At 33.9% G+C, this 27,869-nt stretch overlaps 1 protein-coding gene across 10 annotated transcripts; it reads right to left on the bottom strand.

Annotated features, from left to right (window-relative positions):
- Nucleotides 1-1,385: 1,385 nt before the first annotated feature.
- LOC133177375 (uncharacterized) lies at nucleotides 1,386-19,055 on the bottom strand. 10 transcript variants are annotated; one of them, XM_061312442.1, is made up of 10 exons: nucleotides 18,945-19,055; nucleotides 18,535-18,648; nucleotides 10,585-10,765; nucleotides 9,591-9,605; nucleotides 8,901-8,921; nucleotides 7,991-8,184; nucleotides 6,403-6,494; nucleotides 6,123-6,311; nucleotides 3,910-3,989; nucleotides 1,386-1,845 (listed from the first exon to the last, which is right to left on the bottom strand). In XM_061312442.1, the coding sequence occupies exons 2-10, from the start codon at nucleotides 18,579-18,581 to the stop codon at nucleotides 1,825-1,827; spliced, it is 840 nt and encodes a 279-aa protein (XP_061168426.1). In that variant the 5' UTR covers nucleotides 18,582-18,648; nucleotides 18,945-19,055; the 3' UTR covers nucleotides 1,386-1,824. The 10 variants fall into 10 exon arrangements, with proteins under 10 accessions (XP_061168426.1, XP_061168419.1, XP_061168412.1 ...); XM_061312435.1 differs by lacking the exons at nucleotides 18,535-18,648; nucleotides 18,945-19,055 and adding an exon at nucleotides 15,707-16,098; XM_061312428.1 differs by lacking the exons at nucleotides 18,535-18,648; nucleotides 18,945-19,055 and adding an exon at nucleotides 11,233-11,366.
- Nucleotides 19,056-27,869: the final 8,814 nt, after the last annotated feature.

Raw genomic sequence — 27,869 nt, 5'->3', positions numbered from 1 at the left:
TTATGGCCAAGGTTAAAATTTTTCAAAATTGAAGTAGATCAAACTCCAAGGTCAAAAGGTCAAAGATGTTGGTATACAAAGAAGGGTCTTTTCACAAGGAAGACCTAGCTCAAATTGTTCAAAAGTTATAGCCAAGGTTAAAGTTTTTTCGACAGTTGGTCAAACTCCAAGGTCAAGATCAAAAGGTCAAAGATATTGGTATCTAAAGAAAGGCCTTCTCACAAGGAATACACTTGTGAAGTTTGAAAGCCCAAGCTCCAAGTGTTCAAAAGTTATGGCCAAGGATAAAGTCTCATAAAACTTTGCAAAAGTGGGTCAAACTCCAAGGTCAAGGTCAAAAGGTCAAATATGATGGTACCCAAAGAAAGGTCTTGTCATAAGGAATACACATGTGAAATATGAAAGCCATAGCTCCAACCAATCAAAAGTTACGGGCAAGGTTAAGGTTTTTGCGGACAAACAGACAGACAGACAGACGGACAGGGCAAAAACTATATGCCCCCGAATCTTCGATTAGGGGGGCATTTAAAAAAAATCCAGATCCGTTTATAACGGGGTAACAAGTGCGTATGGGGATTGCTACAGATTTTTGTAAGACCTGGGTCCGGGGCCATAAAACTTAGACAAGCTCACTTTTGATTTCTTTCTCACTTTTACAGAAGGAATTAAGAGTGGAAAAGTGAGACTGAGATCAGAAGTGAGCTCATCCAAGTTTTATGTCCCCGGAGCCTCGTCTCTGAAGACTATAAATAGAAATTGTGAATCAGAACATCCAGTATCTTCTCTGTTTCTGATTCAGAATACATCAGTGTACCTACAAGTAAACAGAGATTCAGAATGCATGTACCTACAAGTATACAGAGATTCAGAATACATGTACCTACAAGTATACACTGTAGAGATTCAGAATACATGTACTTACAAGTATACAGAGATTCAGAATGCTTCAAAATTGAATAAAGAGAATAAAGTTACACATATTGCCAGAGGACTACATTGTATTACATGATAAATTGATATGAATGTAACGAGATACAAGATATCCAATTTCATTCCATAGAAATTTACTTCCAACTATACGTTTAACATTATACATATATTCACACTCGATCTCTATCAGTGGTCATCTTCCCAAATAATTTATCCTCAAAACACAACCCAATTAGTATGGACACTCTAGTTATGGTTAAACATTCCTTAATAGACTTTGTTCTTTTTAAAACAAATGATGTAATCGGTACAGATTCGCATATACGTAAAGTATCTGTTCTTTTTCTGTTTTAAATCCTCCTGCTATTACATTGACCATGCAGGCTCTCAGATGGTCGTTAGAGGGCAAGGAAAGAAAAAAATCACTATTTCCATATAAAACAAGAACACCAAAATTCATAATGATGTTTTTATTAACATTGAATATTGACTTTTTTTACAGTTTTTTTTTTATGACAGAGAGCAACATATAAGCTAGATATCACTAAAATCGTCTGTTTGTTTCTCCACGGTGGGCGTTCTATTGGTATGGTCTACTACAAGTGTAGGAAGTTCAACAATCGTGCAATGTTAGATACTGATTTTGCAATTATCATTATGTTGCAAAATGTTTTTTTACATACAAAAAATATAAATATAACAAATATTTAAAAATAACTCTTTATAATGGCAATTAAAATACAATAAATAAAAAAAATTGAAATAAATTAGCTAAGTTTCTTTTAGCAATTATTGCAGATGACAAAATCTGATGAGTTGGAAACATTTTACAACTATTGTGCTTTTCTGGGAAGTGAGTGCTTCACCAAACACCTCGCTCCAATAGGCGTGCCTTCATTCGAAAACGGGATGCCACTGAAACAGAGAAAAGTTCCAGTGTCACCATCTTTGACGTCACAACATGACGTCAAATATGACGTATTGTCATTTTGAAATTTTATTTTGAAATCAAGCATCTAGCAACAATACTACTTCATAAATTCAAGCTAAAAGATGTAATTTGAGCTTTTAATTACTTTAGCAAGTATAAAAATATGAAATAATTTTAACTTTTACAAATTAAACAATTATAGACCGATGTGATACTTAGTATGGAATATACGCTATATATAATTAGATTGCTTTCAAGTTATTCAAAGATATTATCATTTGGTTTTCATGCATTCATTAGTTGTTATAAATTCCATGCATTGGTTTCATGCAATAATATAATATCTTTGCATTCATTCATGTATTAAAAATTAATAATGAATTTTGCGAACTAAATCAGGAAATTCCATGCTGAAAATAATTCAATTTCAACTGTAATCATCCCCAACTCTGTGAATACACGTATTGCATGCTGTGAAAAAACAAACAGAACAAAAACAAACAAACAAAATCACATCAAAAAATATTAAATAGCTCATAAATATTATTTTTTAACTGCTCAGTTCGGTATATCTGAAATATTTCTCGATGTGATTTTTTTATAACTGATATCTAAACGAGGAAACAACAGAAATGTCTTAGGGAAAAGCAGCACACATATATAACAAAAGCGCATGCGTTTTGGCATCCTGCCAAGATATACCCAATCTTCCGCCACCAAAAAGCTAGTACACGTAATTAGGCGCTGGAATGAGAGCCTCCCCTGGTACCCCCAACCAGCGTCCATAGGCTCCTAGCGCTTTCCTCAAGCCCACTGTCAAATGACACATTAGTCAACATAGAATTATCAGACGGAATGCCAGCTTATTTGTTGCAGTCTGTCCTAACAAGTAATGACTAAATTTATCACAGCATTTAAGTATATTTTGTTTGTGCCCCTCGCAATATTGGCGAATCTTGGCTCGATTACCCAAAAAGTCTATTCATGGTTTTTTATGTCTTCTACAGCCCACACTGAAAATAAAGGGTAATATAAAGTAAAAAAAAATTGGTCATCGTATAAAAGCAGAAAGGTAGCATGTCAAGCAATTTACATACATGCCATCATATGACTGAACCTTTGAAAGAATATGTAACATTTCAGAATCTACATGACTGTATTTTGTTGATGGCATAAATAAAAAGATTTGAAGGAAGTGATTACTAGTTAATTTATAAAACTACTATCAAGATGCTAAGTCAGTCAAAGCGTTGTGTGGCATTGAAGGAACTAGCTATACATAAAAACAGGTTCATGCACATTTTTGACATGTATGTGAAATCACAAGGCACAGCATTGTAGAGTCCTCAAAAAACGCGAGCTATCATTAGAAAATGTTAATTTTGCAAATTTTAGGTGTTCGAAATAATTTCGATATGTTCTTCCATGGAATTTCAACATTAGAATCTCCAGTTCTACTTTCAATTCATCGTTGACGTTTTTTCCCATTTTCTAATGATTCTCTCGTGAACCAGTGCGCGTGCGCGGTAAAAACACGTGTTGGTCACCCTGGTTACCTCATTCTGTCAGATGTTCTGATACAGACTGGTCCATATCAGGAATGTATTCTGTAGAAAGTGACCACAAGTAAAACTATATAGTGTCACATGGGTTCACAAGGGAATTTGTTGCATTGGGTATAATATGTTGAAAGGGATAGACTGACGATTAGAAACAATGGGTATCCAATGACAAAAATTGTGCAAAATTTGTACGGTGGTTCTTTTTCCGGAATACAAGACAGATTATTCATGCTGACAGTTAGACCATCCAGTTTACCTTACTCGCTCTCTAATTCCTCGGTAAAACTCGATTCATAGTCGTTTACATAGCCTATGATTACAAAATTAATTGCAAGAAAATCTTAGCATTTTTATTTCTAATTAACACTAAACAGCACGCACTTTGTAAACTTTATTAGTGATTCTATAAGCATACAGGTATTGGTTATTCCCCTTCCTAGAAACATAGACCCTAACTGGCATCCTGTCTGATCATACGAGATTTACCGAGACTGTGCTGCTGCTAACGATATTGTCCCAAAGCGTGTCGTCCATGTTATAGTCTCGAGGTAAATAGCGAATATAGACTGGATTGAATAAAAATGAAAGAAAAAAAGTTTCCAGATATTTTTGTATTTAAAAAATTTATAACAGTATCATTTTGAGATTCACAAAAATATAATATGTCTCATTGAATACCTAAGTTTGACGCTGTTGTCAAGAACCACAACTTTGATCTAATAAACTAAGTGTCTTGTAATATACATGTACATTGTATATACAAATGTACGTAGGATATACTAGTAAGTAATAATGTGTACCAAAAAGCAGGATATCAGAAAAGAAATAATGTTAGCTGGTCTTGTATAATGAATATATTACCCATTGTGCAGTAGTGTATATAATTCAAGATATTCTAAAGATTGATATAGAAGATGAACTGTTGGGAAATTATGCTAAACGGAAGAATGAATAGAAAAATGTTAAATAATTTTAAAAAATGTAAAGAAATACATAGAGAGAGATCTACTGAGATTCTACATTAAATGGCGTCTAAGTGGTTTAGATAAGAACATTTACATGTAGATATAATAGTCTAGTTGACTACCTGACGGCTCTAGTAATACACACTCAGCTCCAAGCCTGTGTACCAAAAGAAAAGTGTCACCAAAAAGTATCTCTAACGAAAGTTTCATGCAATTCCTTTCAGTAAACTAAAGTTTATTTGCATGTGCAAAATATGATGGGTGTAACTGAAGTCTCTTAAAATGAAATATAAGGTCTAAGTTAATGAGATCATAAACATATTAACATCAAAAAGGGTGCAATAATTCAAGTGCGGTTTTTAAACAAAGGTTAGATTGAATAATTATTTATATGAAATAAGAGGCCCTTAGGTTTTGGTGGTCATCTGAGTATCATGCTTTTCTCAGTTTAAGAGAAATATGACAGGAACTTTGGACTCGTGCATAAAACTTAAAATTTTGTACATGTAGGTACAATTGTTCAAAAACCCTGTAAAATTGCATTTTTGTATATTCCACTATCACCTGTATATGAGTTTTATATCTCCTGACTTATTCGATACTCAAGGACATGCTCTCAGTACGATCAATTTTTAAACTGAGGCAGGTTATTGACAGATACATTGATGTTACAGGGATTTCAACTTCCTCTTTTAAAGTCAGCATTTCGTAAATTCTATATTCGTTATAATGACCTATCATTGGGTCTTATTTTGACTGACATATTTTATACAACATGATAGGCCTTTGTTTTATACTAAATTTAAGTACGGATTAACCCATCAACCTAATCAATTCATAGAGCTTACGGCGAACGTGACCAGTCGACAGGGGATGCTTACTCCTCCTAGGCACATGAACCTATCTCTGTATATTTTTAGGGGTCCATATTTTATGTCCTTTTCGCAGATTTATTATGTTTGTAGGTTTTTTGAGATCGATATCTGTTCGTAATGTTCACAATTTCATAAACCTCATTTCAATTAGGTTGAGGAGTAAGACGCATTTTAGTTATGTAATCAACAGCCTCATCTTGGACCACGATCTCTTATGACAGAGTTTTTGCAGTTTGATAAAGGGTTTAAAGCTTACTGCACCATACAAACAATTTGCTTGCTAATATCCTGTGAATAATTAATTCAGAAAGGTATATTGTATAATAATTTTTAATATATAAACAACTTTCCCCCACCTGGACCCTAAACCCAAAGGCATGAATTTCACACAACTTTAGTAGAGGGCTACTGCTGCTGACACAAATAGTTTGGAAATTGGTTTTGGTTCACACCTCAGGGATGAGACCATGAAATTCCCGATTTTTTTTTTTTACTTATCCAAAGGAGCCGCATGACAGCCAAAATTGGTAGAAATTGGTTCAGGCATTTTAGAGAAGACACTAAAAATGTTCAAAATTTTACGGATAATGCACGAAGAATAAAGAAAAGCTGACAAACGGGAACGGATAGCAATAAGTTACCTTAGTGACTCAAGTGACCAAATTTTTTTTTCATTCATACGACTATTTGCCTTTTCATCAATATTTTGAATTATTTTAGTCAAATTCTCTTGAAAATAAAATTTACTTAAATACATATGAGTTTCGTTATTTTTATAATTTTTAAAATTTTTTTTATCTTATTGTTTTAAGATATATCTTATCTAGCAGAAGTTATTAACGAGATGTTTGATACTTACGATCCATGGGTTTGTTCTGTTCCTGATACCAGTATTTGAAGCCGTTCCTGGCGTGTTGGTTGTAGGTTGTGTTCAGTTTGTTTCTCTTCTTGGTTGACGGGATTCTATTAATAGTTTGGGGGACAGAGATTCTGGCGGGTTCGATTTGTCTTGGCAGTACTAAACGATTGTCCACTTGTTTCACTGTACCTGGTATTGGTAAGTAAATAAGCATCATACTTCCAAGAAAAATATTTCTTTAATTGCCGTCTGAAATGATCAAAAAGTTTTTGACACTTACCCTCAACAAAAGCCAAATGACTACCGGAACTAGCTGTACATGACGTAATGTGTCTCCATCTTCCTCCTGCTCTTCCCATTCTGTACATGTTACTATAAAGTGATAAAAACAACACTAATCACTGTCTTGTAGAGTAGTACTGCGTTTATCATTGTATTAACGATTTTTTTTTTGTACATGTTGATGTTTGGAGATTATCAAGTGAATTTTACGTAATTTGGACACATATTTTGTTTACATAGTTTTTAAGTGTATTTTGCTTCCAGAGTCTGGTGTGGTACTGTTTAGTGATTATCTAGTGTGATACTTACACATTACTGGGGGGCATATTTTGCTTCCAGAGTCTGGTGTAGTCCTATTTAGTAGTGTTGTCGAATCGGACGATTTTTATTAACCGGTTAATCGCTTACTTTTCCGATCGAGTAACCGGTTACTCGGATGATTTTTCTTTAGGCCTCAAAACATCCTTTTTCGCGGTATAAATGAAATACATTTTGTATAATAAATATGTAACGTTGTTACCGTTTCTATATAAATCTCATTTGTACATGTATGTATCGGTATAATTATGTAAACACAAATGCAGTGCTTATGAGCTTTAGTCTTAATAACAAACTCACAGTACTAAATATCTTCTGAATAATTAATAAAACTTTTTTCTGTTTTGCGGGACGTCCTTTATAATATATATCGCTTGTTTCAAGATTAATTGTCAATCTTAGGTGGTTCAGCATATTCGTTGTCCTACCCGTGTATGTTAATTCCGTTTCAAATATTTCACACCTTACTAATTTAAATTAAGTCATTTTTTAAAATTATTTTGATGCATATGGCGGCGTCCTCTTTAATCTTGTACTGCGGACTAGTGCAGATTTGTGTCAAGTAATTATAATTAACTCAAGCATTCAAAACTTGTATACCCCTTAGCAATGAAAGCCACCAATTAGATAAACTGTGAAATACTTATCAAAACAGATTGATCATATTTGTAAAATGCTAGGACTAGTCTATCGTTAAATAACGGTAAATAAAATAAGGAAATTGAAAAAAAATTTACATCTTTTTCCTCTGAAATAAACATGCTAAAATGTAAAATTTTATTTATCCGAGTAACCGAGTAGCAGTTTTACTAACCGATACTCGCATCGATCGACGGTTAACCGGGTACTCGTTGACAACACTACAGTATTTAGTGATTATCTAGTGTGATACTTACACGTTATTGGGAGACATATTTTAATTCCAGTCCGCTGTAATACTGTTTGGTGATTATCTAGTGTGATACTTACACGTTATTGGGGGACATATTTTGCTTCCAGTCTGGTGTAATATTGTTTGGTGATTATCGAGTGTGGTACTTACACGTTATTTGGGGACATATTTTGCTACCAGTCTTGTATATTAGTACTACTACTGTTTGGTGATTATCTAGTGTAATACTTACACATTATTGGGGGACATATTCTACTTCCAGTCTGGGGTAATATTGGTGATTATCTAGTGTAATACTTACACATTATTAGGGGACATATTTTACTTCCACAGTCTAGTGTAGAACTGTTTGGTGATTATCTAGTGTAATACATACGCGTTATTGGGGGACATATTTTGCTTCCAGAGTCTGGTGTAGTACTGTTTAGTGAAAGGATCCATGTCGTTGTCTGTATTAGAAAACCCGCCAAAAGTTTTCTCTCTTCTGATTAGCTGGGGAGTGGGAGGGGCGGGAGGGGCAGGGGTCTGTAGGCGGTTGTTGATGTCAGGATAATATAATCGAGAATCAATCTGCAGAAAGAAATGTCCTCAAAATATATTGAATACTGTAATTTTTTAAAGTTACATTTTCAATTTAAGCATGCATTGCTTTATCAAAGAAGAATGTCCTATCTCCTTTTGTGGACCCATAATTAATGCGTATTTTTCTTGAAAAATTGACAGACAGAAAATCTTTAATAACCATACAATAAACACAGTATAGAGTCTATTATAAGTCGTAAATAATTTATAAGCTAGTTTGTTAGGAAATCGTAAATAATTAATTGCAGACGTTAATCACTTCAATTTATGATATTGTTGAATTCATTATTATTAATTTTCTGCTTAGTGGGTTAAATTCTTCAATTTTACCTATTGACTTTCACACGTCAAACCAAACTCAAACATTTCTAGCATATTCGCTAAAATAAATCACAGAGACGTGTTTCATTTAAGTAAATAGTTTAAGCACCTTATCAAACAAATGATGAAAGTGTTCTATCCATAATACCATAGTTTCTAACGTTCTACATTATTGATAATTTTTTGATCCGCCACCGTTCATCACGTTTATATTGTAATACTATCAGATGTCTCGCAGTCCACGGTGACCTTTAAAAGTGCACAATCAGGGTATTTATTTGATGAATTCCGATAAGAGGGGCAGATTTTGAGATATTAGGAGACGTTGGCAGGTGCCCGTGGATTGTCAGACAACTGGTAGTTGTATATACAGTAATAAATACCGGTCTAAGGTAGTCCCCATACTGCAGAAATATAAACAGAATCAATAAATCAGGCGGGGGATTTAATAATCATATCACATTTCGTGAGGTGGATTGTCTACACATGCAATACCTTTGGCTGACAAAGTGTTTAATGGGGGTTTATTTTGTCAGGGCTAGGGTTTACTGCAGGTTTAGGATGTGTGTTAATGGTGAATAAGTATTGACCCGAACAAGGGTTGTTTGTATTTCATATTGACTAAGAAACGCTGGACAAAAAGGTATTTTGCAAAGCAAAATACAGATAATAGATAATGCAATGTTTGGAATCACTGATGAAATGTTACCTGAGTCTATTTACAAAATTCTTAACTAACTTATCAAGCAAAATATTCTTATTCCTTTAAAACTACAAACAGAATTTTTTTTTTCTAAAAAATATATAAATTATTTTGTTAATAATTTATCTTCGGTACATTAAATTCCTATATTTTGAAGCTTTAGTTCAAAAGCATCATATTCAGTAAATTGATTGAAAGTCTTACATTCATGCAATGGAGTTACATGACAGCCACAATAACAATATCACTGATATTATTAACAATGAATGACGTGACAATGTGATCATATGTTTAGTCATTCGGTTCATTTAAAAAATTGTGATCAGATCACGTGATCATTTTTATATATTTAGTAACATGCACAACTCACCCTTTGTACATCATCCTGCATATTATGTGAGAAGAAAACATTTAAATTAATGATTGGCATCTAGAACGCTGTTGTATTTATTTCTTAAAATAACCAGAAGCCGTGAAATCAAATGGGCCACAATGCTCACCTGAGTCACCATTTTCTTCCTTACAAATGACTTTGTACATGTAGACAAATAAAACATCCAGTTGTTATTTTTCAGTCTGTGGTTTCAACAGTATTTATTTACAATAATATACTTTATATATACTGATGTCAACTTTACAAATTTTAGCCTTATTATTGTTCTATGTTTATATATTTCTGTATAAAAATTCTCCCCAACTGTGGCCCCAGGTAGTCTCTAGGGCTATGCTTTGAACAAATTTTGACTAACTAAGCTCTTCTTTTAAGATAAAGCTGTTTAGAGATTTTTTTTTCCAGTGAAAGTCATATATTTTCCAGTGCTAAACTTTGAGTCCCTATTGTGCTCCCATCCTTGGACGCAGGGATATGATTTGAGAAACTCGAATCTACAATACATGTAGATGGTTGAATACTAGCACTTATTTCACTAATCAAGGTCCTGGACCCTGATCTGAACAAACTTTTATCTACACTCAATAAAAAAATCATAAAAATTTTGTCTTTTCTTCCCCAGTGGTTTTCGGGATTTTTTAAGACTCCCCTGTTTTCGATATTTTTAAATTATCTCCCCTTGAAAGAGGGCGTCAAATTTACAAATGAAACATAACACACGCCGACGTCGGACACTCTCTTAAAAAAATTGAGCCTTTGGCTCAGGTGAATCAAAAGAAAATCGTTTAATTGAATATGTTTCTTTAGTTTAAGTGTTTCTACTGTAGAAACTGAATGCAAAAGGGTGGTATTTTCTCCTGATTGAATCTAGAAATAATGTTCACATTAAACAGAAAAAAAAGAAAAGTATGCTCTAAACCATACTGTGATAAGAATGTGGTCCGTTTTGTCATCTAAAGGTCATTAAGCTCACCTGTGTGCCGAGGTTTACCCGGGAGGTGGGTCTGGAACCCATTACTGTGTTGGACCTTCTGAGGGGTGTTCCTCTTCCCTCCTTCATGGGAGTGTATCTTCCAGAGAACGGTCCCTCACAGGCGGGGGGATACATGACCCCATCATCGTAATCGTTTGTCTGGTACACGTCAGAGGGGTATCTAAAAAGAGTTTTAATGACTTTGTTATGTGGTTGGCAAGTTTCGAACATAGGCAGATGCAAGGGCGACAAGAAAAGTTGACTGATTCCAGTTCAATTGGGAAATGACCCCAGAAGGATACATTAATCTAAACCATCTCTCCATGGTTGTGCTAAGTCAATACGCTCCATCACTCAGTGTCGACAATATTTTTAAGATATACCTTAAATTGTCGGACAAAAAAAAAACACCGTACCATTATCAGAATTTCGAAAGGAATACTTTTAAGTGTTTTATACATGTTCAAACACTCACAAGCATAAAGCTATCATTAAAAATCAGAATATTCAAACGGACCTTTTCTAGAAATGCTGCATTCACAAACGATAACCAAAAGCAAAACAGAAAGACGTAGGTTGTGAACAAACAGCCTACATTTGCTAGACAGTTAATGCTAGTCCTTTAACAACGTTCTGGCAGAAACAAACCTTCCACAGAAATGTCGGGGCGTCCGACGTCTGCGGAGAACGATATCGAGGTTAGACGTGTCCAGCCAGACGACATTCCTCGGGGCGCTGTACCGATCGAGTTTTTCTGCTTTCTGCATCCTCACAAAGTAACAGCCGATAGTTTTACAACTCACAGACTAGATATATAATGCGCCATCTTTACCGTTCTTTCAAACAAACGCAAAAGCCTTTATTCTGTCATGACGCCCGGTATATAGTTAAAGCGTTTCTTGTGTATCCACAACAGATAAATTATTCAACGTACTTTCAATTTTCTCCAGGGAAATTACGTGTACACTTTATACTAAAGCTTTAACTTTACTAAGGAATGAAGTGTCTATGTTTTCTGGGTAATTACTATCTTGTTTTATGTAATGATTTTTACTGATCGAGATTTTTCCGATTTATTGCAGTTTTGCGTGTAATGTCCCTGAAGGATTTGTAAAACCTATAAATTTACCTAATAAAAACAAAGTAATCAATATATATATATACCGATATGTGTATCGTTTGACACAAGAATTAAAGCATTAAAAGCACATTGTAGAAAGTTTTTAATTTAATTAATTTAAAAAAAAAAGTCATAAACACATACACAGATTAAAAAAAACATTTCTCTTTAAAAATCAATTGTGGTATACTTATTAACGACTTGTGTAAAAAAGGGTCTTCCGTAAATTAACAAGATTAAGGTTCTATGACCAACTGATAAGAAAGATAACTCTCATGGGACAAATGCTATTATATTCCTTTATAAAATAGTCAAATTAAAAGGCCATTACTGTAAAATTTTGTACCTTAGGATATGATAAAATTGTGTGTATTTCAATTACAGATTAGATTTCTTTTGGAGAAGCGGGGTTTTATTTGCAAGACATGGGAACGACGAGTCTTAAGATGTGAACAGAGAAACGATGAGTCTTAAGATGTAAACAGAGAAACGATGAGTCTTAAGATGTGAACAGAGAAACGATGAGTCTTAAGATATGAACATAAGAACGATGAGTCTTAAGATGTGAACATAGAAACGATGAGTCTTAAGATGTGAACAGAGAAACGATGAGTCTTAAGATGTAAACAGAGGATTGATGAGTCTAAAGACGTGAACAGAGAAACGATGAGTCTTAAGATGTGAACATAGGAACGATGAGTCTTAAGATGTGAACAGAGAAACGATGAGTCTTAAGATGTGAACATAGAAACGATGAGTCTTAAGATGTGAACAGAGGAACGATAAGTCTTAAGATGTGAACAGAAGAACGATGAGTCTTAAGATGTGAACATAGGAACGATGAGTCTTAAGATGTGAACAGAGAAACGATGAGTCTTCAGATGTGAACAGAGAAACGATGAGTCTTAAGATGTGAACATAAGAACGATGAGTCTTAAGAGGTGAACATAGGAACAATGAGGAAAAATAAGTCGTTAGATGAATAAAGTCGGAGGAACTCCGACACCACTCAATCTCTGGATTATAAAATACATATCAGATGCCCAGAATTCAAGTTAATTGTACGAGTATATCTTCATCATCGACGATGATGCATTGCACCGGTTTAAGTTGTTTTTCCTTTGACGAAATAGCTTAAACATTTTACTTGAAACTCTTTATACCTTTCACTCGTGTGTCATATAGATATTCTGGTTTTATGCAGCATGGAAAATTTGAGAATTAAATGGCCTTCTGGTTTATTTTTTTTATTGAATTTCTTAATTAACTTGTCATTGTTAAGTTTGAGTATTCAACACTTAAATGGCAGCAATTATACTCAAAGCCATTCCGTGATAGAGAGACGTATAAATGAGATCAAATAGTTTTCCATCACAAGCACCAGATAATTTTAATATTTAAATTGCAATTTTCAAAATTCAAAGACGAATTTCAATTAAATTAAATCTACCTTGCCACCATTCAATCATTTTATAATACACTTATTGACACTCTCATTTGGACATTGAAATCAAAGTGTAATTGCATAAATGCATTCGTAATTAGGGCTGGGACGATACAGCTTTTTCTATATCGATATGTATCACGATATTTGAGCCACGATACGATATGTATCACGATATGTTGAATTGGTTATAAAATATTTTTTGGAGTGAAATGAATGAAACATTTCTTCACAAATAAGAATAATTTATTCAGAGAAGTTGTGTATCTGTTGTAAAACAAAATCATTTTACCCAAGTGGTATTAATTATGTATTTCATGTTTATATTTAGCCTATTTATTATATATATTTAACCCAAAATGTTAAGTAAACAAAGAAAAACACAAGTCAGAAATTTCTTTACGATATGTCGATATTTCTTCATACGTATCGATATGCGTATCATCCTCACATTGAATCGATATTATCGATATCTCGATATATCGTCCCAGCCCTATTCGTAATACCGATTACAGTACCTCAAACAGAGCAGAACAGGGGAAATTAAAATCTTTCTTGTTAAAACTATCATTGACATAAAAATCGAAGAAATTATTGTATATTTGCATTTTTTTCTCCACACGTGAGAAAGTTTTCATTTTCGAAAGTCACACAGTGCAACATCTCATGGAACCTGGAAGTTTAACCCTCCTTTTATATGTACAGTGCCCTCCCAGCTAAAAATATAGATTCTGTTATTCAAAAAGGATTAAAAGATAGAAACGACTCATGCATCATGTTTCTGTAGCCTACTTCTCTTAATTAAAACTCTATGAAGGAAATATTGCAACATAGATTGATATATTAAATAAGCGACAAAGGACTGATCAAATTTTTTTTGCGATAAATGTATAATACTGCAGTATGTTAAACATATCATTTTCACAACATGACAAACATTCATGTATTCATCTATGCTTCAAATGTTTGATCAACCTGATTACGTTTAAATTTTGTGTTCAACATAAGTCAAATCATACATTTTATCATTGAGTCAAATGCTGACTGACGTTTTTCATACCAATTGTTAGGCCATTATTTACACACTGAATTGACGGATTTTTCCGTTATTTCCCGATCATGACAAGGAGCACACGGCGGGTGTGACCGGTCGGCAGGGGATGCCCACTCCTCCATGGCACCTGATCCCACCTCTGATGTTTGGAGGTCCGTGTTTGCTCTGCTCCTATATTGTATTGTTTAATGGACTTTTGAGCTTGAATACTCTTCGTTATCTCCATATATTTCATGTATATTGCACTTATAACTTTTTAAATTAAACTCGTCAAAGCAGTGAAATGTATATTGATTTATTTCAGTGAAAAAAAAATATTGAACAATCTTATTTTTTTTAAAACTATTACGAAAACATTTTATCCCATTATTCTTAACTGTCATAATAATTATATTTGCAAGTTATTTCAAACACTTGAAAGCCTCTTCAGAGAAGATAAAGCAATATATATATATATATATATATATATATATATATATATATATATATATATATATATATATATATATATATATATATATATATAATAAACAGCATTAAGCTTTTAGGTTGGAGATAATCCATTAAATTCACTCGTTGACACCTGAGGGTGGGACAATATAAGGTGTTATATTGATACAGGCTTTAAATTCCATCGCTAAATCAATGGTAACCATCAAACAGTGGAGTTTAATTTCAAATATCAATGAATGTTTATCATTCCTTCGGATTAGTTATTGAAATCAATCGTTATCTATAGAGTTTTTGAATAGGAATAACAACGAACTGCAATGGGTAGAAAAAGTTATCGGAAGTCATTCGCTCAGGTCTGACGGTTTACAAATGTATCGAAAACAGTTTAACGAATCAATTGGATGAAATTCAAGCCAGGAGTTCTTTTTTGTACATTTCAATACTTGTATACATGATAATTAAATCCGATCAATTCAAGACGTACTGTCATCGTAGAATTTTCTTTTATGTAACTTTTTAAAGATCAATTTTCCTTTTACTAGAAACTCGATACACAACATTCTCAGACATTTAATCCACAGACTGAAGTCTGTTTTTGCCCTGAGAAATTAATAGATTAAAAGCTTAATGATCAAACATCAGTTTTTATATAAGAAAGGCCGAAAACTTTGAAGGAGTCGTTATGTGTTACAGCTGGCTTTCGCGGGCACCTGCAGACCCTAGTCACAGTTATATACAGACGGAATCTGATAGCAGGGACACAAACTTAAGTCTTCTAGTCAACTACTGATGCATTTAAATGATATTCATTTGATAATTATCAGATTAAAATCAAGGTCGTGTGCCAGATACTGTGATTCCTGCACTACACATGTTAGTGTCCTTGATTTATCATTTACTTATATATTTCGATGTTTTTCTAAGTTTGATTTTAGTAAAATAAAATTTTAACGTTATAGATGAAAATTCCTATATCTTTACATTAAATCAAAGTTCCAAATAACAGTTTTTATACCGACCCTTTCCATAAAAACCCTTATTCTATACTTACACGTCATAACCATCTAATGAAGTATAGGGTCTCCTTTCCCCGGGCATTTCGTTTTTTTTCGAAGTCTAATCTGCCGTCAGAAAATCATTAAATTCCAAACACTCACATCCAATGAATAATGACACAGAAGAAGAACCAAGAGAAAGTGCTCGAATTTCCGGGCAACTCGGAGTGAATGGTTACCCTGGTTACGAACCGGAAACGCCACAAATTAGGAGATAAATGGATCCCTTTACAGCGTAATCCACAAAGGTTGTAGGCCTGCTTCCAAGGGACTGCAATTCTTACGATTATACACAAAACAAACACACGACAAAGACTTTAAACCCTGCTATATAAGTATATGGGGTTAGGCAAGAGGTGATTTACAATGCAGTGAAAAGGAACTCTACGACGTGCTCGTTAAATAGGAGAATTTTGAAAGTTTAAATTGCTACCAGCTTTAGACGGTTTTATAGATTTTAAAGATCCACGTGCGGTGTCACTCTCTTTTAGTTATATAATAATCTAGGGTAGAACTGAAAGTGTGGATAAATGGATTCAAATTTTAAAAGTTTTGTCCAGTTTAATTGAGACCGTTACCCCGTGCACAGCATTACAGAGGATTTGTCGGGTGAAGAGGATTAACGATAGGGTGTTAAACCTGACGCACCTGTCAAAAAGGGAAATAACTTTATAGATCCATTCATTTGTAAAATATTTACGAATCATCAGTTTTAAAGTAAAACCACACTCGTTTTATAATAGTGAAAATATTGAAGAAGTTAAGACACCATAAAAATAATGAATAATGCAATAAATTTATGCCCCATCGATTAAAATTTCTATTTCATGGGCCTTTTGATTTCATTGATACAGATCTGAAGTATAAGACACCATAGCAGGTTATCAGTGTTTTCCATCTAAAAATCAAAAATCCATCAAAGGAAAATTATATCTGAAAACGGTTTCAGTATTTCTTTGATTACAGTGAAAAAATAAAAACATGTTCTCAGAATATCTTGCTCTGTTCAATATCTGTACTGTTTACAGGATTCATTCACAAGCCAAAAAAAAAAAAAGCTTAATCCCCTTCCCAAACGGATTAAAACTAGAAAATTTCTGGACAAGCAAAAAGTTCTCTAGGGGGGTGGGGGGTGGGTCCAAAGTCATTTTTTCTTTCCTCCAACATATACATTTAATAGGGGAGGGGAGTTGTTATTTTCACCTTTGGATGGCACACATCTTCAAATTGTCATTCTCCTCCTCCCCCTCCGCCCTATCCCCTCCAATCGGTCCAGGAATTGAAAAACAATTAACAGGTTTGAAAATGACACCACCGAAATAAAATGACCCTGCCCAGGAAATTTTTTTTTGTAATTTTGTACACTGGAAGATCCCTTCATAGAACACCGACGAGATGTGAACGAGATAAGAACGAGACAACCCTCTGCTGTCATGGATGGATAAAATAATAAGGCTTTAGTATTAAAAGGCTGTTATCTTGAGGAAAAAATCAAAGGAGGCTAGTAAAGAAATTATTGAGGGAATTGGGGCCGTATTGGGCGATTCATCGCGCTCCAGGTCCATAATAAATTACGGAATAGACTAGCAGGGAAAATGAGAAGGGGTTTGCATGGGGAGGGAGGATTGGCCAAATATAAAGAAAAGGAATTTTTACTGGGAAAGGATAGAACAGACGATTTTCCCTGGGTTCTGTATGCCCGGTATCCACTATTCGGGGAGTTGGGGGGGGGGGGGATTAGGGTGGAAGGGTCCTATTGATTGTTAGTCATCTTCACCGTGCTTACAATTTAGTGTCATTAATATACGGCAGGGTCCCGGTAGCAAACTTTCTCTCCCCATCCACCCTTTCAAGCAGGCGTGAAATATAACCATTCAAGACTTTTATATTTATCAGATGTATTAAAACTCATACAAAAAAAAAAAAAAAAAAGAATTGTTGAAACTTCTTGTAAAATTACGGGTGCAAGAGAGATAACTGAAATTTAACTTTCACCTCAAATGGCCTCTATGAGTTGTTGTGGATATTAAACATTCTTGTTATATTTAAAAGATTTATTTGTGTATATTTATTGGCTTGTATATTTAAAAAAAAAAATAATCTTGAGCGATATATATGGACCAGTTGAAATATTCATGACCTACATTCAGATGGTAAAACATGTTGAATACCCTCCGATGACCGAGAGTGATTAGAACCTATACAGGTATTTATGGTAGTACCCGAATGACAATGCAGTCTGACGTGAATTACATGTGTTAAAAGTTCCATTCATACTAGTCTTTGTCTTGTTTATCTATCTGAGTAATGAATGGAGATTTCTGAGTGATGACAGATCGAGCAAATCCAGCATGAGTTGTGTATATTGAGGGTACATTATTATTATATTATTATACAGACCGTTAAGGCTTGGTGCTGTGAAAGGGTAACTATTATTTCTCAAGCTTCTACATGTACAGAAAGAAAAGCAAATATCTAACAAAAAATAAGGTAGAAATGAAGTTAACTTCATTTTCTTAAGACAAAGGTAGAGAAAGTTTAAATCGGATATAGAACTAATTACAATCATTGTTTCAGATTTTTTTAATCTTCTGTAGTAGTAATCTTGACTTTAGTATTCGTCAATGATAAGAACAGGGGTTTTTTATTTATCGTCAGATTTTATAAAAAGGAAAGAGAGAGCGAGCAATTGTAGCATTAAAATCGCTAACAAGACATGGTTGGATATTCAAAACACCTTGAACATTTTGTTAAAAGATATAAAATGAAACAGATATATATTACTGTGAAATAAATTTCTACGAAGAGGACAGGTGCCACTTACCTGGTGGCCCCGTAGATTGGGGGAAGGCTGAGTTCCGTTTTATGCATCCTCCTGTCTTCTCCCAGGTCCTCGTTTCTAGGCACTTCTATGTGACGACGGGGCGATTCCTTCAATCTGTCAACAGTTTCTTTAAAAATCTCTTTGTTCTGAAGCTTGTAGACTGAATTGTAATTTATCTTATGATCGGAGGAGATTACTAAAGACTAAGACCTGACGAATGAACCGCTAACCCTATAGCGCTGACAGAACGGAATCCAGCAAACACCGCCTGTTTTACTGCGACGATTTTAATCTCGATATTGTTTGCTTTGCAACTTTTTATGCAAAGTGTACTGGAATGGATTATCTTAATTAAACAGTTTAAAAATGAAAAGGGATTAATAGTTGGAATGATATAATTAGGCACTTACCAATAAAATCGATTTGTCTCTTTCCTATCAAGAAATACTTTTACCAGAGGGCTTGAAGAGATTTGGAAACTCCTTAAAAAACGAAATCTGCATGCACTCCAAACTTGAGTATAACTCTGAAGATTTATATATACTGAGAAGTAGATACACCTTTAATGTGTATAGAAAGCATTTGTCTTTCGTCTGCATGCATTGAGACAGCTGAATATTTACACATATTCTATTACAATGTACATCTACCAAGAGTAATAGATATGAAGATAAAGACACGACTCTGTTAATAACTTGATCTTTAATGCCATTTCGGGGAGGACCGGTTTCTCTCTCTCTCTCTCTCTCTCTCTCTCTCTCCCTCTCTCTCTCTCTCTCTCTCAGATTAAAGGGGACCAACCCTCTGATAAGAGAGATAACCAACTAAGTACTCCTAATATTATTCAGAGTTTACTTTATTGTCAATTCGATCAAATTACACATCTGAAGGAAACATTGACTTCTATTTCCTTTTGCTAAATAAATACTTTTCAAATTGTTTTACACATGTAATATTTGACAAAAAACTTTTAAATCCAGTTTTTAAACACTTACAAAATTGAATATAAGTTCTTTCTTTTTATGGACTATTTAAAAAATGCTTTAATGTTTCAAGTACGTACCCGTACCATATGTAGAATTTTATATAAATATATTTTTTCCATTGAAAAAAATAAGAAAGATAACTCTTGCTAATAGATGTATTTTTTTCTTACAAGCACATATAATGATATTCTGACTTAGGAAGCAGTACTTTATTATATTTTCTAATATGATTTTAATAAGTATGATACTAAAAAAATATTTTCGTATACACCTCATTTTTTTCTATGCCGTCATAATAAATTATAACTCTTCCTACTCTCTGTGTGAAAATATCTTCATATCATGGTCTGACATCAGTCTTTCTCATTAATTACATTTAGCCCCCGAAAGCTCCTGGATTTTAGAGATTTTGTAGGGTAAAAATGACGTCTACGTACCGAGTAGACATTTTTACATTTTCCCATAAAAAACAGATTTTAATGTTTCATGTTTGATTAACAGTCTGACGCTAATACTTAAACAAGAGGCCCATGGGCCACATCGCTCACCTGAGCACATTGGCTAGGCAAAAGCACAAATCAGTTCAGTATAGAAAAGACCGGGGGGGGGGGGGGGGCTTGAATTTAAACTACCTGATGACGCCTCCATGTCAATGTAACAAATGGCTTTGTTGTACTTGAGAAGATTTTAAAAAAAATTTCTCATATATTCCTTTGTAAAAATTTGATCCCCCATTGTGGCTCCTCCCTATCCCAGGGGTCATGATTTGAACAAACTTGAATCTACACTACCTGAGGATGCTCCCATATCAATATGACTAAACATAGCTTTTCTGTTCTTGAGAAGAAATATTTCTTCTATATGTTCTTATGTAAAACTTTCCATCCCCTATTGGGTCCGACCCTACCCCTGCAGGTCATCATTTGAACAAAATAGAATCTACACTACCTGGGGATGCTTCCTTTATATTTCTATGTAAAGCTTTGATCCTCCATTGCGGTCCCGCCCTACCCCCGGGGGTCATGGTTTGGACAAACTTGAATCTACACTACCTGAGGATGCTTCCATATAAATATGACTCATCATGGCTTTGCTGTTCTTGAGAAGAAGATTTTTAAAGATTTTTCCTATATATTTCTATGTAAAACTTTGATCCTCCATTGTGGCCCTGTCCTACCCCCAGGGGTCATGATTTGAACAAACTTGAATCTACACTACCTGAGGATGCTTCCATAAAAATATGACTCATCATGGCTTTGCTGTTCTTGAGAAGATTTTTAAAGATTTTTCCTATATATTTCTATGTAAAACTTTGATCCTCCATTGTGGCCCCGCCCTACCCCCAGGGGTCATGATTTGAACAAAATTGAATCTAAATTACCTGAGGATGCTTCCACATGAGTTTCATCTTTCCTGACCCTATGGTTCTTGAGAAGAAGATTTTTAAATGATGCCATTATTTTTTCAGTAATTCCTAATTATCTCCCCTTGAAAGAGGGCGTGGCCCTTCATTTGAACAAACTTGAACCCCCTTTACCCAAGGATACTTTGTGGCAAGTTTGGTTGACATTGGACCAGTGGTTCTTGAGAAGAAGTCGAAAATGTGAAAAGTTTACAGACAGACAGACAGACAGACGGACGGACAGACAGCACTGACAGACAGACGGACGCCGGACAAAATGTGATCAGAAAAGCTCACTTGAGCTTTCAGCTCAGGTGAGCTGAAAAGCGTTGGTATTGATTTTTAACCAGTTAATTATTATGGTATCTGCCTATCAAAGTAAGCAACTGAATAATGATTCAGTTGAGGAACTTGAAATTAACTAAGATCTGCATTATTAGGCAGAACAAGTGATTTTAAGTAAAGGAGGCAGGGTCTTAAATTCTGGTGCATTTTTTTTCATTTCTTAACAAAACTAATGATTTACGCTAAGATTGACAATTTTAGGGGGCGCTCACTGGTGCGCAACCCCACCCCACCCCTTAAATCCAGGCTTTTTTTTTTACGATTTTGATATTTCACGTAAAATATAAAAATAGTAAAAAAGCCAGGAAAACGTCAGATATTTCGGACTAAAAGTTATGATCTTCCGGATCAGCTCAAAAATTAAATAATACGTATCTTATTACAGCTTAGCCAGTGACCATATATGCTTCTTCTTTTTAGCTCACCTGAGCTGAAAGCTCAAGTGAGCTTTTCTGATTACCTATTGTCCGTCATCCGTCCGTCTGTATACTTTTCACATTTTCAACTTCTTCTCAAGCACCACTGGGCCAATTTTAATCAAACAAGGTACAAAGCAACCTTTGGTAAAGGAGAGTTTAAGGTATTCAATGTATAACGACCATATTTTGTATCTAATACATGAAAGGTCCTATATTTGTAATTATGGTACCATTTTGAAGGTGTTATGAAATAAAAATACTCCACCAAAGAAATTTACAAAATTTTGATTATTGTCAAATTAATTGCACCTTGAATTTTACATTGAAGTCTATGGGCAATGCATGTGTTATTAAGATATTGTAAAAATTAATTTGAATGTCATAAAAAGCACTTGGTGAAAATATGCATACACTCTCTCTTTATTAAAATATGAAATAAAATTAATCATTTACCGCAGATATTTTGACGAAATTAAAATTTTCTTCTTTGCATCAAGGGCAGATAACTCTTCAAAAACTTTTAAAGTGCAAAATGACCGGTTTTTTATATGTTACCAGTCATGTGAATTTGGTTCATTTCACTTTCATCGTTATCTAGCAATGCATTTTTGACTAGTTTTAAATGATTCAAAATTGTTCAAAATCCCTTCATTATACATTGAATACCTTAAATTGTTAAAATAAAGGGCCAAGCCCTTTTACATTGAAATATATAGAAAAAAATATTTAAAAATCTTCTTCTCAAGAACCACTGGGCCAGAAAAGCTGAAACTTATATGGACGCATCCTAGGGTAGAATCTTTCTCTTACTTTGAGAAATTTTTTTAATGCAATAATTTCCCAGGGTTTAATCTTATACTGCCAAAATGCTATCCTCTGCCCTTGATTTGCCCTTGTTATTTTTTTATTATTTTATTTTTTTTTTGGATAGATTACTTTGTTAAAGGTGCTTGGACACAGATTTGAAGTTAATATTTTCTCAAATTTTCTGTATAATTTCATGACTTATATGTTGCTATAGCATTTCATACTAAAATATAATAAAAATCTTATTTCATCTCGAAGTTATTAAAACTTCGAATTTCTGGACGCGTTGGATTGACACATCCTTGCGCTTTCACATATTTTAATTTTATTCTTAATACTTAAGAAACGTGGTAATTTTGTTGTGTATGAATGAAAAATATTAAAACTATAACCCAGAAAATTCAGAGTAGAAATTTCGAAAGCAAAACCCACTCACAGTATTGTAAGTCCGTGCTCAGTGGTGTGTGCAGAGTTTAACAATTGAACACCCGGTGAATATTAAACATCAACAATAATAGAGCTCGTGCCCTGTTTACAAAAACAGTTTACCTTTCACGGGTGTGTTCAATTTGTTAAATGCAAGTAATTGGGTATAAAAGCAACCAATCGGTGAAAATGGTGGAGGATATGAATTTTCTGGTCACATTCAGATTGCAGCACTTATTTTGTAAAAATCAAGATTCAGCTATTTTATTATCATTTCAAAATTGTTATGTCAGTTCCTCTCATCATTGTGCATTTATTTGTCAGATTTAGTTTACATATAAATACTTTTAAAATTTTAATTTTGGCTTCAAAAAATTGAAGCAGGGCTGATTTTGTATTTCAATCTAGAGATTGGCAGTTTGTGGGCGTGATTTTTATTTGTTATTGTTTACACCGGATGTTGACTCACTCACATTGCATAGGCATGTTTCTGTAGTGATGGCGCCAAAATGAACCAATAATGTGTATTGGTACATGTTATTTTCTGTTAAAAGGAATAAATATTTAGATTTACTCACATTTATTAGTAAATCCATTGTATTTCAACATGTTCCATTTAATATGAATAGTTTGTGAAGAAAAATAATTCCCACAATCACAATACTGTTCAGTCTGAGTGAGAGAAAACTCAGTTTAGGTAACCATCCTCAGAGTTAGTCCTGAAATAACTCATTCCTCTGATCCAAAACAAATATTTTCACTCCAAAGTGTTCATTACATTATGTCAAAACTGAAAACTCAGTAATATTACATGTATAATGTCTCCTGAATAATCCTTCAATACACATGTTGTTCGTCTAGTTTCATTGCACTCTGAACTGCTCAGCATTTGAAAGGTACAGAAAGGACCATCTTAATAAATATTGAATTAGTAAACCAAGGCATAACTATTAAATTTATATAAGAACTATAAATTATAAACTTTCAAAATATAATAATTAACTTCTATTGTTTTATTGTGACTTATTGTTAACGTTATTATGAATACCCTTTCTGTGCCTCGCAGGCAGAGCACATTGGTAGAAAAATGCGGGAAAACAGCCCCAGTCATCACCTTGAACTTCTGAATCAGTAATATTACTCCCACAGGTGGCCAATGTTGTCAGGATTAGGAAACCAGCCCCTCACACATTTGATTACACAGGCATTATGTCTCTGCGATGCCACACTAAATTCCTGTATCTTAGGTCTTGTTCTAATGCCCTTCTTTTTTTCTGAACATATCTAGGGTGATTCCAGATATCTCTATGATACATCATAGTCCAAAATCTTTTGTACTTTTCTTTACGTAAATTTCTGTTTCTCCTATGTTTTGGGTGAGGGTCAGTTTCCCACCACATCTGCCTATTTACTTCATCAGTGATACATGTTCTACAGAAACAATATATACACTCTGAACTATTAGGATCCTGTTGAATTCTGAAAGGTTCATTTACGAACTCATCGTTGTCATTTATTTCTTCTTCATGTTCTGGTGAATCAGTCCGAGTCTCAACATTCACTAAAGAGTTACTATCAGAAATTACTGCAGAATCAAAATCCCAATCAAAATGATGAAAAACACTGTCCTCTTATATTTTCTAACTGATCATCACTCAATAGCATTAAAACCTGCCGCTTGCTTGCCATTTTTAGATTTCAGATACTGCTGTCAAAGTTTTCGCGCGAAATGTCAAGTTACTCTGATTTAATGCCCATTAGCAACTTTAGCCAGTGCAGATGCCAAACAATTATATGCGAGGGGGACATACAGGAAAAATATACTAACAGTAATCAATAAATTAGTAAATAAATTAAAAAAAATTTAAATTTTTTATTTTGCCATGCTTTTTTCACTTTCTCTCGTTCAGCAGAATGGGAAGATGGAGGAATTACATGAATAAATATTAAATGTTAAATGTCATTTAAAAATTATTTGAAAGATGATTGTGTTTGGATTTTCTTTTTCTGAAATTCCCATGTTTTCCCCAGAAACCATTTCAAGGGGGACAGAATGGATAAGCCTTATATTCACCAAAGTTTCAAATATCAGGACTGCATCACTTTTGATCTGGATGGGGATACTGAGCTCTATCAAATAATTTCTAATCATTAATTATTCATTCTTTTGGTTATTTGCAAATACGAGTAAATCCTAGAACAACTTTTTTTAAAATTTGGATTCAGAATTTAACAAATGCTTTGAAAAATTACAGTTCTATTGCATACTATAATGTCCTACATACCCTCCTTTAAAAAAATGGACAGTACCCAGAATTCTCCAAATTAAATTTGATTCTCCATAACTACCTTGTATTTTCTTCCTTCTAAAATCTAACATGGATTCTGATTCTAAAAAACGCCCACAATCATTCAAGTTATCTATTCCGGGGGATGAGCAAAGAAAGGCTTCAATATTATCATTACTAAGTAGTGTCAGGGAAATATTAGTGAGGCAGCTAAATCATTCAGTGAACAATGGAGATATAATTGAAAATGCACTTACTGCATTCTTGGAAAAGCATAGGGACAAACAGGGTGAGACAAACAATGAAAATATGGATTTCAACACCTATATCCAAGTACAGAAAAAGATTCAAACCAAAGAATATTTCTGACGGCTGAAGATTCACTAAAACGTTTGGTTCAGTTGTGGAAAATCACGCAAAAGTTTGTAATGGGAGATTTGTATTAAAGAAAGTAACCGAAAAATGACTTGTGGCTGCTGTCAGATTTAACTGTGGTACAGACAAAATTCACAGCCTGTTGTGGTCATCCTCCCCTTATGTACCCAACAATGAGTACCTAGTCAACAGAAGAGTCACACAGTGATTTGCATGCAGTGGTATGTTACCAGTGCACTACATGAGATTCTCCAAGGGGGCCAACATTGGAGTGATTAACCAAAAACAAAAACAAAAAAAAACAAAAAAAAAAAACAGAGAGCAGTGCTTACAAAAAATCTACCCGCATGTTGAAGAAGAATACAAAGAGAGTATTGACTTGGCACTATGGGGTGAAGTAGGATGTGAAGAAGATGATAGAATCACTATTATGACAGATGCTCGCCACGGATGGAGAAAAAATGCAAAAGACTCCAGCATTGTTGCCATTGGCGAAAAAACACATCGTGTCATAAAATGTGAACACGTCACCAAACAAAATGACCACGTCTCTCAAAGACATGAAAAGATTGGAACAGAAAGAATTTATGACTTTCTTGATGAACAAGGTGTAGATGTAAATGTACATATTCACGATCGAAACTTGTCAATTAATAAGTTGGTGAAAAACAAAGAAAACATTTTCAATCAAAATGATTCCTGGCATGGTGTTAAACCAATAAAGGAAAAAATGAAAAAAGTGTCCAGCTGACCAGCATATTCAAAATGTAAAACCTGGTCAGAACATCTTCACGACAAAATCGAGCCAGTGGCAACACACTGTCATTGGGCATTGCAAAACTGTGATCAAGACCCAGAGAAATTAAAGAAACGTTTATTGAACACAGTGGAACACTGCAAAGGAAACCACAGTGATTGCCATTCCTCTTCGAGATGTAAAATGGACAAAAACTATTAACTTTCCAGAGTTGTTTTGGTTAACAAAGTTTCTGAAAAACTATTACGCAGTGTTATTGTCAGCTCAAAATTGTACAAGCATCCTGAAGATTATGTTTTAGCAAAAGACACATACTATGTGGAAAGCTTCAATAACACCATGAACATTTTTCAAGACAAAAGGATAGCTTTTGGAGACCAGACATACAGAGCCAGATCCTATTTACATGTAGATGTTTGTCACTGGAATGAGATTGTAGACAGAGAGTACACCTCTGTATGGAACCAAAGAAGACCCGATGCTACCAGAAGTTCCAAGGTAAAAAAAGTGTACAAAGCCCCAACATACACATACAGAGATAATATCTGGAAGAAACAAATAGCTGCTCTGCATAAGATAGAATAGATTCAAAGTGTTCAAAACCAATTAATAACTGGGAGATACTGTGTATTATATTAAAGGTTTAAAAACATTGGAATTAATTTCATCAAGGCAATGACACACTAAACAAAATATGCTGATATGATTTTCTATTATTTTGAATTAATTTTTAAAGTTTGTTTACATCATATACAAATATTGATTTTTTTTAATTCTAAGCACTAATGTTGAGCATAAACATCAAACAATGAAAGCTGGACTGAAAGTTGATTAATTTTTGTAAGCTAAGTTGAAATTCAATGTGAAAGCATGAGATTGTGTGAAAATATTCTCTGATATCTTTTAACTTGTGTATTTACCTAATATATAAATATATTGTTCATTTTTAACTTTATTATTTTGGTTTTGTTTTTATTCAAGTTTATACATGCATATCTACAATAGTTGTTATAATGCATGTGCCGCTCCCTGCTCTACAAATATCGTCTGCTACAGAGCACGTGTTAAAACAGACATCAATTCTGCTGCTGCTCTGATAACAGTGCTAAGCCCTACCCCTCTTGCCTTATATGCTTAATTGCTGTAGGGGTGTAAATTTTTCTAGGTCACTCTCGGCCTTTAATTAAACTCTGTACACATGACAGAGCACGGACTGACAATACTGGTGAGTTGGTTTTGCTTTCGAAAATTTCTACTCTGAATTTTCTGGATTATAGAGGTAATATTTTTCATTAATACATAACAAAATCGCTTCTTTTCTTAAATATTAAGGATAAAGTTAACATTTGTATAAGTGCAAAGATGTGTTAATCAAACGCTCCCGGAATTCGTAGTTCCAATAATTTCGAGATAAAATAAGTTTTTAATTATATTTTCGTGTGAAATGCTATTGCAATATATAAGTCGTGATATTATACAGAAAATATGAAGTTCAAATCTGTGTCTAAGCACCTTTAATAACAAATGCAC

The sequence above is a fragment of the Saccostrea echinata genome, unplaced genomic scaffold, assembly GCF_033153115.1.
Source record: "Saccostrea echinata isolate AGI-Se365-2 ecotype Australia unplaced genomic scaffold, CSIRO_AGI_Sech_v1 ptg000002l, whole genome shotgun sequence".
NCBI classification, from domain to species: Eukaryota; Metazoa; Mollusca; class Bivalvia; order Ostreida; family Ostreidae; genus Saccostrea; species Saccostrea echinata.
The sequence above is the reverse complement of the archived record's forward strand: the minus strand, read 5'-3'. Positions and strand labels throughout refer to the sequence as shown.